The sequence below is a fragment of the Xenopus tropicalis genome, chromosome 3 (genome assembly GCF_000004195.4).
Source record: "Xenopus tropicalis strain Nigerian chromosome 3, UCB_Xtro_10.0, whole genome shotgun sequence".
In the NCBI taxonomy this organism is placed as follows: Eukaryota; Metazoa; Chordata; class Amphibia; order Anura; family Pipidae; genus Xenopus; species Xenopus tropicalis.
In genome coordinates, this window is record NC_030679.2 from 104,984,172 (window position 1) to 104,999,045 (window position 14,874).

At 38.2% G+C, this 14,874-nt stretch overlaps 1 protein-coding gene across 3 annotated transcripts; it reads left to right on the top strand.

The window, feature by feature from the left end:
• Window positions 1-2,836: 2,836 nt before the first annotated feature.
• Window positions 2,837-14,874, top strand: hdc (histidine decarboxylase). Of its 3 annotated transcripts, none has more exons than XM_012959504.3 (12): window positions 2,837-3,086; window positions 6,242-6,414; window positions 6,745-6,858; window positions 7,268-7,390; window positions 8,458-8,592; window positions 9,376-9,519; window positions 10,423-10,489; window positions 10,574-10,736; window positions 11,431-11,521; window positions 11,640-11,738; window positions 12,917-13,018; window positions 13,620-14,874. In XM_012959504.3, exons 1-12 carry the CDS (start codon window positions 3,074-3,076, stop codon window positions 14,316-14,318), a joined length of 1,923 nt encoding a protein of 640 aa, XP_012814958.2. In that variant the 5' UTR covers window positions 2,837-3,073; the 3' UTR covers window positions 14,319-14,874. The 3 variants fall into 3 exon arrangements, with proteins under 3 accessions (XP_012814958.2, XP_017947932.2, XP_017947930.2); XM_018092443.2 differs by lacking the exon at window positions 2,837-3,086 and adding an exon at window positions 5,065-5,615; XM_018092441.2 differs by lacking the exon at window positions 2,837-3,086 and adding an exon at window positions 5,627-5,885.

A 14,874-nucleotide genomic window follows, 5' to 3' on the forward strand; every position in this document is an offset into this window, starting at 1 on the left:
CCAAACATATTTTGAACATTTTGTACTCTTTCACTTTAGGGGCATTTCCTTGGGGGCAACTATCGTTTATCGCCTATTGTTTTTAGGGACAACCTAAGCTTTCAAAATATGCTAGAATTTTTGTGTAATTCCACTTCTGTAACAAGATATAGGCTTCTAAATTTCCTATAATGAAAAAATAATATTTTCCATAGAATAAACACAAATATCAGAAACATAAATTACTTTATGAATGAAAATACAACTGATTTGGAAAGTCCCATGTCTCCTGAACGCACCAATACCAAATATATATAGTTTTGTGGAGATTTCTCACTTGTATAGGTGAAATACTCCCAGCAGTATGCTACCAAATTTCCCAAGCACTGCTCCAGAAAGCTGCATAGTTTAGATTTCAAGGCCAGAGAAAAGCACAAGGGTAACATGGAGCAGAATAGGGGGTCCATCCTGAAAAAATGTATTGGTGCTGCAGCTGCTGCAGTCTCTTAGCTAGTGCTACACTGTGCTGTTTCTTGGCCTGTAAATGAGTGCAACTCAAACTCTTCACTACAGCTGCTTCCATGGTTCATTCTACAGCCCCAATCTGACATTTAACTACACCTTTGAATATCCTTAGCCAAAGGAATTTAGTGGGTTTTGTCTGAGAATAATGGGAGATGATATTAAACAGGGAAGCTACTCCTTCAATGTACTAAGCCGTATAATCTCACATAATTTTTTACATACAAAGGCAAATCATGCTAAATGTTAACACCAGTTGTATGTTGAACAGTTTGATGCCCTATATTCATAGATTTACCAAAGTATGTGATACTTATGGCCGCCAAATGAAAATAGTGCATATGAATTTTCTTGCCTGCCAATTCTGCTTCTAGATACAGAGCCGCCTGACAGTGTATTATATTCTGTAGGACCCCCTAACTGTACCAGTAGAAAACACAATTCTGACAAATTTTAAATAAGTAAAGATGTTTTTCTACATCAAACTACAAAACGGCAAAGCCGTACAATAATACAAGCATAAAACTGCAATAAAATCACAAAAATTAAATACAATTAGTCTAAGCAATGAAATAACAAAATAACTGATTTGACAGCATAGTTAGTGGACAGAATACCTGATCCAATAGTCACGCTGTAAAATAAGTGTTTTTTATGGAAAAAACAAAAGACAAAATAATAAAATAAAGAGCTAAAACAAAAAAAGCATGTGTGTGTTTGTGTATGCATGTGTGTACACTTCTAAACAGTGTGTGAATGTGTGTGTATACAGTGGCTTGCAAAAGTATTCGGCCCCCTTGAACTTTTCCACATTTTGTCACATTACAGCCACAAACATGAATCAATTTTATTGGAATTCCACGTGAAAGACCAATACAAAGGGGTGTACACGTGAGAAGTGGAATGAAAATCATACATGATTCCAAACATTTTTTACAAATAAATAACTGCAAAGTGGGGTGTACGTAATTATTCAGCCCCTTGAGTCAATACTTTGTAGAACCACCTTTTGCTGCAATTACAGCTGCCAGTCTTTTAGGGTATGTCTCTACCAGCTTTGCACATCTAGAGACTCAAATCCTTGCCCATTCTTCTTTGCAAAACAGCTCCAGCTCAGTCTTAGATTGGACAGCTTAGATGGACAGCGTTTGTGAACAGCAGGTTTCAGATCTTGCCACAGATTCTCGATTGGATTTAGATCTGGACTTTGATTGGGCCATTCTAACACATGGATATGTTTTGTTTTAAACCATTCCATTGTTGCCCTGGCTTTATGTTTAGGGTCGTTGTCCTGCTGGAAGGTGAACCTCCGCCCCAGTCTCAAGTCTTTTGCAGACTCCAAGAGGTTTTCTTCCAAGATTGCCCTGTATTTGGCTCCATCCATCTTCCCATCAACTCTGAGCAGCTTCCCTGTCCCTGCTGAAGAGAAGCACCCCCAGAGCATGATGCTGCCACCACCATATTTGACAGTGGGGATGGTGTGTTCAGAGTGATGTGCAGTGTTAGTTTTCCGCCACACATAGCGTTTTGCATTTTGGCCAAAAAGTTGCATTTTGGTCTCATCTGACCAGAGCACCTTCTTCCACATGTTTGCTGTGTCCCCCACATGGCTTGTGGCAAACTGCAAACGGGACTTCTTATGGTTTTCTGTTAACAATGGCTTTCCTCTTGCCACTCTTCCATAAAGGCCAACTTTGTGCAGTGCACGACTAATAGTTGTCCTATGGACAGATTCCCCCACCTGAGCTGTAGATCTCTGCAGCTCCCCCAGAGTCACCATGGGCCTCTTGGCTGCATTTCTGATCAGCACTCTCCTTGTTCGGCCTGTGAGTTTAGGTGGACGGCCTTGTCTTGGTAGGTTTACAGTTGTGCCATACTCCTTCCATTTCTGAATGATCGCTTCAACAGTGCTCCGTGGGATGTTCAAGGCTTTGTAAATCTTTTTGTAGCCTAAGCCTGCTTTAAATTTCTCAATAACTTTATCCCTGACCTGTCTGGTGTGTTCTTTGGACCCAATATTCTCTTAGACAACCTCTGAGGCCGTCACAGAGCAGCTGTATTTGTACTGACAGTAGATTACACACAGGTGCACTCTATTTAGTCATTAGCACTCATCAGGCAATGTCTATGGGCAACTGACTGCACTCAGACCAAAGGGGGCTGAATAATTACGCACACCCCACTTTGCAGTTATTTATTTGTAAAAAAATGTTTGGAATGATGTATGATTTTCGTTTCACTTCTCACGTGAAAAGTTCAAGGGGGCCGAATACTTTTGCAAGCCACTGTATGTGAGTGTGTAAATATGTACAAAAGTGTGTAAAAGCAAAAAAAAGTCAGAAAAGCAAAACAAAAAACTATTGTGCGTGTGTATATAGTTAAAAAGGCTCGCATTTTGTGAGCAGGAGGGTCCTTGGCAGCAATGTAGGTTGAAGGATCACAGAGTCTTTGCAGCAGGAAGTATGTGGGCAGGCACGGGGGGGGGGCTGGAGTAGGAAGCACTAACAGCAGATGCGATTGTCGCAGGACCAGTTCAGGGAGAAAGCCTTTACTGCAAAAGAACCTAATACCAATGTGCTTGGAAGGTAAAGGGTTAATATACCGATTTCTTTACATTTATATTGCAATCTAGCAGGTTTGGCATTTATGGCAATGACACAAAGAGCTACATGTAGCAGCTACAAAATAGACAATATTGATAATTGTCTCTGTGTGTTTTAGCCGAGACAATTCTCAGTCTTGTCTATGGCAGGGTATTTTTTGGTGTTTTGTTGCTGTGATAAGTAGCTCAGTGTGTCAAGCCCATAAAATCACTTATATTATTGCTGCCCTGACCATTTTTGCTCATTTATTTTGACAGTTTTCTGTTGTATATTCATACACATTAACAGAGTTGTTTCATTCATACAGTCAGATATCTGTCATTAGCTTCCGGCAGCTTATGTTGTATCTACACCCATCTGGATTTTCCCACGATCTGTACCCCTTCCTGCTAATGGCATAAAGATAAAGTCCCAGTTACTAAGATATAAGTAAATATAGTTCTGCAGCAACCGCTGTTTCTCTAGCCCTCTATACGATGTGCAAATGCCACTTAATTGTTTACCTGTCTGTATTGATTTTACATTCCGGATTTACCCATTAACTACTCCACCTAATGTTACGGTTTCCATATTATTTGTGTTTTGGAAAAGTGGAATGTCCCTTATTACTTTTATTGCGTTTCTTAAAGGGAAATTATACCCTGTCTATCAGCAGGAGGAAATTTTGCGTGGCTTCGGAAAAAAAAGGCCATATGAAGACCTTTCCACCAGCGATTACTATTTCTGCTGTTGGAAAGGCATTTTGAAGAGTTTAGTCACCTGTGATAGCAGAGAATTATCACAGGCTACTAATATGCTCCGTGGGACATCAGCCCTAGGGTGAATACACGGAGCTACTAGTAGCAGCTATTTGTCATGGCTACAAAAATAGACAATGCTGATCATTTACTGACAATTGTCTCTATGCGTGTTTTAGCAGAGGCAATTCTTAGTGTTGTCTGTGGCAGGGTATCTTCTGGTGTTTATTAGCCGTGACAAGTAGCTGCTACTATGTAGCTCTGTGTGTCTTTGCCATTATATAAATAAGCTGCTGTGTAGCCATGGGGGTAGCTATTTAAACTGAAACATGGCTAAATGGCTCAGGTTACATTGCAGATAACAGATAAGCTCTGTAAAACACCATTGTATTCCATAGAGCTTCTCTGATATCTGCTATGTAACCTGTGCCTTTTCTCTTTTTTCCAGCTACACAGCAGCTTATTTATATAAAATATTGTAGTGTCTATGAAGCAAACACACAACTTTTACCAGTGCAGGGCAGCAGTACATTATATTTTAGTTGCTTTAAAACACTATTATATTTTGGTGTTACTATAAACTCATTTCACCAGATTGCTACTGGAAATCCTTCACCATGTTTTAGAAGTGCTTTACTTAAGGATTCCTTTATTCAAGGGAGGATAAAAAGTCATGATGTTAAAGACAAAGCCCATTGAGTCTTTTTAAATATTTTAAGTATCCCTAAGGCATGGCACTCTATATTACAGAAAGACCCCTGATTTAGCACTGGAACCCTTCAGTCCTAACTGAGTTTCTTTTGCAAAAGAGAAATAAATATGGATATATATTTGCTGTATTTTTTGTATATTTGCTCTATTACTAATCTTTCCGTAATGCATTGTGCCATGCCTTAAAGAGATACTGATACAAGAAATTCAGCCCTATCACTTTCCAGATACTTCTAAAGTGCTTTGTATTGTGGTTTATATTGTATATTGAGTATATATTGTGTGTCACAGCACATGTTCTGTCACCAAAAAATGGGGAGTTTCTGGGGTTGTCTTTGGAAGCACCTCTGGGACAGGGGCATAACATATAAAAAAAATATCCTTTGATGAACTGTTGGGGCAGACCTGTATTTTTGTCTGGCCCCCTCCCCTTCTCTATAGTGATTGCTACAGTTTGCATTCTGCAACCCCCCCCCACTCAGATCTTTTTTTTATTTATAGGCACCTGTGGCTTTCCCCCTAAAGCTGCTGCCCTAGGCATGGGTCCACAGGTGCCTATATATAAATACAGGCCAGCCCAATAACAAAATTCTTAATTCAGTAATTTATAAAAATACATCAGTAAATTAAATGAATTCTTATCTATGATAATTGATAATAATTTAATTTCAATTTATTAAAGTAGGGTATATACTAAGTGCAATTAACGTTTTGAAATGGGTCTCTATAGGGTGAATAGAGAACCAGCCTCCAGCATGGAACAGAATCTAATTGCAAATGCTGCTTGTGCCATAGGAGTATTCTAGTATTGTAGTGTGCTGTTACATGTATTACATGTGTGCTATTAGAACAGCTACATTGTAGCAATTATGGCTCTTCTTTTAGGTCCACCAGGCTAGCCAACCCCATTCACGACATCAACAACAACAACAAGCTAAAGAATATGTTAAAATTACCCTGCTTGGATCTCCAGCAGTGAATGGGTCAAAATGAGTCCTCAGAGCTTGTTGTGAAATGGATGGGAATAGAACTGGCCCTGTAGATACAGCTGAACACATCAAAGGTAGCCAGCAAAGCAAACAGTGCTTGAGCATCTCTTTTATTCTGAGTTGATTTGATGGAGAGGGATCTGAAATAAATGGGATAAGATAAGCTAATCATGTAAGGAAAAAAAAACATGTAAATTACGTATGACTTGTAGATAACAGGGGTATAAAAGCAGAGATGAGAGGTAGCATCAGATACACAGCCACCTGCCCATCACCTTTCTGCTCCTGTCATCCAGGGAATCCACAGTCAATTACAATGGAACCAGAGGAGTACAGAAAGAGAGGTACAGTATTACATGGGCTCCTAGGCAGGAATGGTACCAATACTTTACATGTAGTTTAATTTAGAATACCTTAACTTATTGGAGAAACATGATGGATGAACTTTTTCACAGTTCTCATGTTTAATTTAGCAGGAAGCAGATTAATATTCAGAAATATATGTAATAAACATAATTTGACGGGTAATGATTTCTGTCTTCTTATATTTGTAATTTATCTTAATGACAAGTGGGGTACTATAATGCTGTCAGGGATATAAAAAAAAGAACCACAACAGTGGGTTTTTGAGCAAATTCAATATTTACTTGGCCACTGTTTGTGCTCCCACACTACTAATGTAATTATTTATACATTGCAGGGAAAGAACTGGTGGATTATATCTGTCAGTATCTGAGCACTGTAAGAGAGAGGCGAGTCAATCCGGATGTACAGCCAGGCTATATGCGAGCTCTGCTGCCAGACAGTGCTCCAGTGGAATCTGAAAGCTGGGAGAGAATCTTCAGGGATATTGAAGACATCATAATGCCAGGGGTAACCTCAAACAGCACATTCACCTACTTTATTATTTAAGAAAAAGCTTATTATAACTGCTCTCTTGATTTCCAATGCCTGGGCATGTGCATTAATGCCAACGATCACAGATCAGGGCATCCACTATTGCCAAATTGTTATAAGAGTCTCTCTGGATTTTCAAACTTGTCCAGATCTTTATAGGTTTGTACCTAAGAGGATAAAGGGGTACTTATGCACTATGCCTTAATGATAAGGTTTATAGTAATATCTAACATAGTCTAATTGATTTCTATATACCTATGTTTTAGTGGATCCATAGTGATTTATTACATGATATTTTTGTTACAGGTGGTACATTGGCAGAGTCCTCACATGCATGCTTACTTTCCTGCCCTGACATCTTGGCCTTCCCTGCTAGGAGACATGCTTGCTGATGCAATAAACTGCTTAGGATTTACATGGGTATGTGCCATTTATTGCATTAAAACCTTCCAATGTTAAAGGAAATATATACCCTATCAATAACAAGGCTTTTTCCTCCACACTGTTCATTATTACACCAACATAGCATGTCTTATCTGCATACAAGTAATTATACATAAAAGTAGAAACTGCTGTGTTACTTGCCTCATTTAGGCATTCTCTGTATAATCCCAGCTCTCTATAATATAATTTTAAGATATTCTATTATAAAAAGGTTTTTTTTTTACAACAATGGGTAACACTTTAGAAAAGAGAGTGGTTTTGTAAAACCTGATTAAGTTACAGCAGTTTTGTCATACTGTATTGTGTGGTCTAGCTACCGTTTAAATAGAGCATGTGGCAAGCTAAGTGTAGGCAGTAACTGGCATACCTTATTTTTCATGGTCAGGCTTCCAGTCCAGCTTGCACTGAGCTGGAAATGAATGTGATGGACTGGTTGGCTAAAATGCTGGGTCTCCCTTGCCATTTTCTCCATCATTATCCAAGCAGCAAAGGAGGCGGTGTACTGCAGGTAAGCCCCTTTTGTCGTAAGCCTGACCGGAGAATTGATACCAAGCTCTAATATACACCAAAACATTCATCTATAAAGCTCTATATCACAATACTGACTTATGTTAAACAAGCAAAGCAAAAGTGGTATGTTTGTCTGCTGTATGTGCACTGGTGTGTGTTTATCATGAGACGGTTCTGTTCTCTCACAATTAGAAGTATTATTACTACTGCACATCCAGAGGGTTTTATGTCCAGAGAACTGATACCAAGCTCACATTTTGTATGTGCCTGTCATTTTGCATTGCAATCATCAGGTATATGACTACTATTCCACTGTACCTACAGACACAAGATGAGGGAGGTGATTATATATATATATATATATATATATATATATTGATGCTTAGTGATGTAATTCCTGTCACACAATCCATTGAAGTTTGAGTTGTAAAATATAATGATGTTAGAAGTCACCTCAGAGTTGACCTGTATAAAAGCACTTTTGTGTATAAATGTACTAGTATTCTGAAGGAGAAAAAACAAGAACATTTTTTTTGTTCCACCATCTCACTGTGATTCCAACGTTTTGGTCCTCTACTGGAATCTTTATCAGTGACAATAAGGGTCTCAATATAGGACACATTGGAATCACAGTGAGATAGTAGAATAAAGAAATGCCTTGTTTGGAGTACTTTAAACTCAGGTATCTGCACACATTTCATGTTTATTACAGGCTATGGGGCAGATTTATTAAGACACGAACTCTCGGAGCGTTCATTCGAATGCTCTGAGCATATTTCCCCAAATTTTTCATGTCTTGCGCAACTTTTTCGACGCCCGCGCGACTTTTTCGTATGCTTGGGCAAAAAAATCAGAAAGGTTTTCCCGCTGTTTGCAATCATTCGGTACACACATTTCTTGACTTTCAGATCGCCAATACAATATTATCGTGACTAATACGATTTTTTCGTAAGCATTTTTGTGATATTTGCGATTTTCAGAAATTTTTGTATACAATCCGGATTTGTCCCATTCGGGATTCAAACTCGTGTTTTCATGAATGTGCCCCTATGTGTTGCTTTTTAGAGTACAGTGAGTGAATCAACCTTGATAGCTTTGCTGGCTGCAAGGAAGAACAAGATTCTGGAAATGAAAACCTCTGAACCAGATTCAGATGACTCCCAGCTGAATTCCAGACTTATTGCATATGCTTCCAACCAGGTAGGCTGCATAACGAGGATTAGATTCATGAGAACTGTTATAGATTCTCATGCTATTCTTTGGAATATCTCAACAAAGTTGCAGAGATTTAGATGTGACCATAAAAGCAGATTACTGAATGGTCTAACAGGGCAGACTGTTTGCTTCTCATGCCTGGTTAAAAACCCCTTGCATGGGCTAATGGGGATTATTTGGCCACATTCTTGCAATAATGTTGGATGCCTCGACAAACTCCATCATATGAAGTGCAAGAAATTGATTTCAGATTTAACAAATAGGGAATGTATTTGCAGGCTGACAGATCCATTATAATGGAGTATTTTAAACACATCCAACAGTAATATTTTTTTCCCATGTTCAGTCTTTATGTGGGTAATCATTTACATTTCACTTTGTAAGGGGGTGTATATGGGCTATTAAAAACTGAACACCAATAGTGCATTTTCACAGCAAATAAAATTGGAATTATGTATCTGTATGTTTAACATTATTGAATGTCTGCACAAAAAAAGATGATATGGTTCAGTATTTAGGCATTATTATGCATTAATACACCCTGAAGTGTTTAGATTCAACAGATTTTCTCTTGATACTCTGCTCCATAATACTGTTTCTAAGTTACTTACACATAGATTACACATCGTTGCAGCTGTAAAATAGAGAGGACAATATGACTTAGCTCTCTGAAATAAAATGTGCAAACACTGGTCAGCATTTGAAATAAACGAAATGGTCTGGTAATGACATCAGTTCAGCCAATCCCTTCTTTGTGTTACATTTTAGGCTCATTCATCCGTGGAAAAGGCAGGTTTGATTTCTCTAGTAAAAGTTCGATTTTTGCCAGTGGATGAAAATTTCTGTCTTCGTGGTGACACCCTGAAAGCTGCAGTGGAAGAAGACAGAAAAAATGGGCTTGTCCCTGTCTTTGTGAGTAGGATAGTTACACATTCATTTGCACTTTAGAATAAAGACCTAAAAGCCTCTTATCATCTCTAAGAAACTAGAGAAAAACCGTTTTCCACTAGGTGGCGAGGTTGTTGCTTTTTAGCTTTAGAAAAATGCTAATATCTTGTAATCTAGAAAAAAAATATTAAATTAAACTGAAAACGTTCTAAACATTTAGGGTTTACTTTGAAATTATAATCCCAAGTATTAATTCCAATGATGCTGTATGTTAAAGGAGAACTAAAACATAAAGCTGTAGGGCAGAAATGTTGTATATTATGTTTTTGTGCTTATGTATCAGCCCTACTGTAGGTAACAACAGCCCTTTAGCAGGGAAGATCTGTGCCCCCAAAGATGCCCCAGTTGCTCCCCATCTTCTTTCTGCTGATTCACTGCACGTGCTCTGTGCTGATGTCACTTACAGAGCTTAGGGACCCACTCACAATATACTGTATATATAAAATATAAATGTTACAATATAAGGATGATTAGCAATGTGTTCAAACTGTCATTATATGGCAGCTCAGAAAGCAGTGCAACTAGCATCAGGATTTAATAATCAGCCCTGTAGCATCAGCTTATATGACAGGCAAACTCTTATTTTCTGCTTTGTAATTTGCAACAACCCCTAAGATTAGCTACTCAACAGCTGCCCAGAGAGCACTGAGTGTCACTAACACTTCTAACAAAATCAAAGATCAAAGGATCATTACTACTATAGAGATGCTGAACCTTTAGCTGGTACAATGATTTGTGTATATAAACTATGGCATTTCTAGACATTTTGAGTATTTAGTTCTCCTTTAATAAGGCAATTTCGTCCTCCTTAAAGTTAGGAAAAAATGTGGAATTTTTTTTTTTCCACAAGTCTCTTTCTTGTTCTAGGTATGTGCCACGTTGGGTACAACTGGTGTCTGTGCATTTGACTATTTGGCAGAACTGGGACCAGTTTGTAAGTTGAACAGTGACACATTCTGTTGCAGTGCTGATATGTTTTCTTTTTGTTGGGCTAAATTCTATTTCATCTGTTCTTCAGGTGCCAGAGAAAAGCTGTGGCTGCACATTGATGCGGCGTATGCAGGTACAGCCTTCTTGTGCCCGGAGTTCAGGACATTGATGAATGGAGTAGACTATGCTGATTCATTTACATTCAATCCATCCAAGTGGATGATGGTTCATTTTGACTGCACTGCTTTTTGGTGAGTCCCAGTAATCAGTGTAAGCCTGAATGCAATCATCCCTAACCAGTGGCTCAGGGGCAACATGTTGCTCACCAAGCCCTTGGATGTTGTTCCCAGTGGCCTCAAAGCAGGTGCTTATTTTTGAATTTCTGACTTGGTGGCAAGTTTTGGAGGCATGAAGATGTGCATTGCCAAACAGAAACTGCTGTAATTTGATAGTCCACATCGGGCTACCAAATAATCAGTCACGGCCTTTATTAGTAAGCTCCTAGGAACTTTTTTCATGGCCACTGCTTTAATGTATCGTCCATTACCAGGGTGGGAAGCCATGAGACTGACCATTGTTATTGACTATACTTATGTAACAGGTGGTGGGTCACGTGGCTAAGCAAAACATGGCAGGAACCATCTGAACCAGTAAATCACTTATCACCTAAAATTAGAGCTCACTACTGTATTTTATTTTCCTCACCTTCTATTTATTTCTATGGGATTTTTAGTAGTGTATTTATCAAATGGTGAATTCTAACTTTTACCCAATGATAAATACTTCCATAGGAATGTATAGACGGTGAAGGAATTATACTGTGGTGAGCTCTAATTTCACACTTTGATAAATCTGGCCCATAGATTCTATTCTAACAAGGAGGCAAGCACAGTCCATTTATTACCTCACTATAACTTTTATTTTTATATATCCAAATCTCAATAGGGTGAAAGATAAATACAAATTACAGCAAACTTTCAGCGTCAACCCTATTTACCTCAGGCATGCAAACACAGGGGCTGCTACTGACTTCATGGTAAGTCTGTGTTTTATATCGTAACCTACCTGAACTGACTGTAATATACTGTTGTGAAAGTAACCCTGACTCAAAGCAATAAACACCACTATTTTTCTGCCCTCTCTTTTATCTACAGCATTGGCAGATTCCCCTGAGCCGCCGCTTTCGCTCGTTAAAGCTCTGGTTTGTCATTAGGTCGTTTGGAGTAAAAAATCTGCAGGCGCACATCAGGCATGTAAGTGTAGGTTTTTATATTTAAGTCTGGGAAAACTGATATTAAACTGCTGATGCAGATGCACTGGAACTCTTACTGCAAGGGGGCAATAGCTGCTCACATTTTTCCACTTAAGTTGAAAGCTTATAAAATGTAACATATAGAGCAGTGGTTCTCAACCTGTGGGTTGCGACCCTTTCATATTTCCGATGGTCTTAGGAATCATTTTATAGCTGGGGGTCACTACAACATGAGGAACTGTATTAAAGGGTTGTGGCGTTAGGAAGGTTGAGAACCACTGATATAGAGAAACCAGATATCGCCAAAACTTGGGCCAAATTCCCATGTTACAATCCCTTTGCAGCTCAACTCAGCAAACACCAGAAGTCCAGCACCATGTACCGGTACATAGCATAATGTGCTGCAAAACCCCTTAGCAAACTAATATCATAAGGGAATGTAGGGTTTCTGCAAAATAAATTATATTACGGCAAAAGAGGTCGGCTAAATTGCTCTGAACAGAGTCTGAAGGCACTCACTGCTTATTAAGGAGAAGATGAAAGGTCATGTTATTTTATTCTAAATAAAGCCAGCTAGCTCTAGAAATGCTCCTAGAAGAATCACTTGTGTATACTTTGTACATGAAACAGCAACCCTAAGTGGGTGCATTCTGATTGATCCATTTGTTTTGATTCTTTTTCTGTAGACATAGTTATATACTGTATAAGCAATATAAAATCATTACACTGTATAAGCAATAGAAAATCATTAGGGTAGTTAAAGGAAAACTCACAAATACAGCAGAAATACAGCAAGAAGTAATTGAGGTATAGCCATGAAAAGGTCATAGCATGAAGAAAATCACATATAAAATATTACACTTTAAACATTCACTCACAAGTTGGATTCAAAGTTAATATTAGACAATAGACAATAGTATGAGGACAGTCTAATATCTGGACAGGACAGGATGTTGCCTCTTTGTATAACAGCATTAATACATGCAAGCAGAATATTGGACAGTTTAAGGTCTTTCTAAATGCCTGGGCAAACTGGGCAAAAATCCTCCTGTGTATGCCCTGCATTAGGTAGAAAATCCAGCTCCTACAGTCTTACTAATTATAAGTGTACAACTACACACTGTGCCTTAAACCTTGCAATGGATTCTAGCATGAATTAAACCATTTTCCCGGTTACAGGGGGCAGAGCTAGCCAAATATTTTGAGTCATTGGTGACTAGTGACCAGATGTTTGAAGTACCTGCAAAACGGCACCTTGGACTAGTTGTTTTCCGATTAAAGGTAAGGTGCGCTCTTAGATCTTTAGATCCTAATACTGGTTATCATGATCTTTTAGAATAGTACTGATCCTTATGCTCTTATGTAAGTCTTCAATAAAAGATGGGTGCTTCACTGCAGTGCTGTGAAACCTTGGTTTTATATATGTATATTATTCATAAAAACCACACATTATGGGTGTAATTTCTATTATCTATTATTATATTCTAATTCGTGTTATATCGTACATTGCAAGACTTATGTGTCTAGAAAATGTAATATGTTTATCTACTTGGCCACCTTGTTTAAATGATGAACATATCCATCTTCAAATATTTATCTAAGTTAGGAATAGACAGTCCTGTTCATAAGTTGCACCAATGAGGCTAAAAGCCATTGTGGGCGATGCAATAAAAGGTGTTGTGTTTGCTACATGTCTAGTTACCTATAGCAACCAAAAAGAAGATGACATTTATGTTTGAAATAAAAGATGTGCTTGGCTGCTATGGGATGCAAGACCTGAGCAAAATGTGCACCTTTTATTACATTTCCCCATTTGCTGATATTTATGTTCCTCTGAACTGCCACTATTTATGCGCACCACGGTTCTTTTTCTTTAAACCAGGGTCCAAATGTTTTGACAGAGGAAGTCTTGGCAGAGCTTACCAAGTCTGGAAAAATGTACCTTGTACCAGCCACTATCAATGATGAGCTTATTATACGTTTCACCGTCACCTCTCAGTTCACAACCAGGGATGATATTTTGAGGGATTGGAACCTGATACGGCAGAGTGCCATCAATATCACTAACCTGCACCATGGACCTGTTATCTCTAGCAACCCTACCACTAGTGACAACAAAAATACACTGAATATAGGCAACACCAAATGTGATCAGGAAAATGTATTCCAGAAGGTCACTGTCCAACCAAAACATGAGGTCTTTAAACCTAAAGACTGGGTAGAATCAATCTCTGAAGATGACCTAGATCCCTTTGATGACTGCTTCTCAGAAAATGAGCTGGTAGTTGGCAAACATAGGAGGGCATCTTTCCTGTACAAGTATTGCTCTGTGCAAGAAAAGAAAACAGCCCGCTCCCTTAGCTGCAACAGTGTTCCAATGCATAATGCTGAAAAGCTTGTGCCACGAGGGGAACATCAGAAAGATGACAGCATTGTTTCCAACATCCCAGGAAAGGTGATGATTCTAGAAAAGAATGCCTTTAGAAAGTTAATTAAGTTCTACAGTGTACCAAGTTTTCCGGAATTCCGAATTCAATGTGGCCTTCAGTTTCCTTGCTGTCCCTTACAGGCATTTGTTTAAGAAATAATAATAACTTTAATAAACTCAGTCTAAATGTACTGCAGAGCTGATTGTTGATTTTAAGGATAGATTTTAGAAGGCTCGCTAATTTAAAGGGCCAGTACCATCAAAATAAGGGCTTTCTATACATTCAAATATAATCTATTGTCATTTAGAATATACTATATCAAACTTTAAAAAATAACTATTTTTTCATACAGTTCTTTTTATCCTGAAGTGCCCTATGGGTTTGGTCTTTGCTGGTTTACACAAACAAAATATTTTTAAATTCTTACAAAAAGCACAGAAAACACCAAATGTGCCTCTTAGGTTAGATAGATATTTTTTGGGCTGTACAGAAATTATACATTATATTTGAATTTATATGACTCTTCATTTTGTTTGATATTGGCCCTAAGCTTGCAATACTCCAATCTCAGAAACACAGCTCCCCAATATATTTGGCATTTACTTGCACATTTTGGGGGATCAATGATTTCATATGCAATCTGCTTTTTTATTGTGCGTTGGCATATAAGATTCAATAAAAGTAAATATATATATGTATGTATATCCA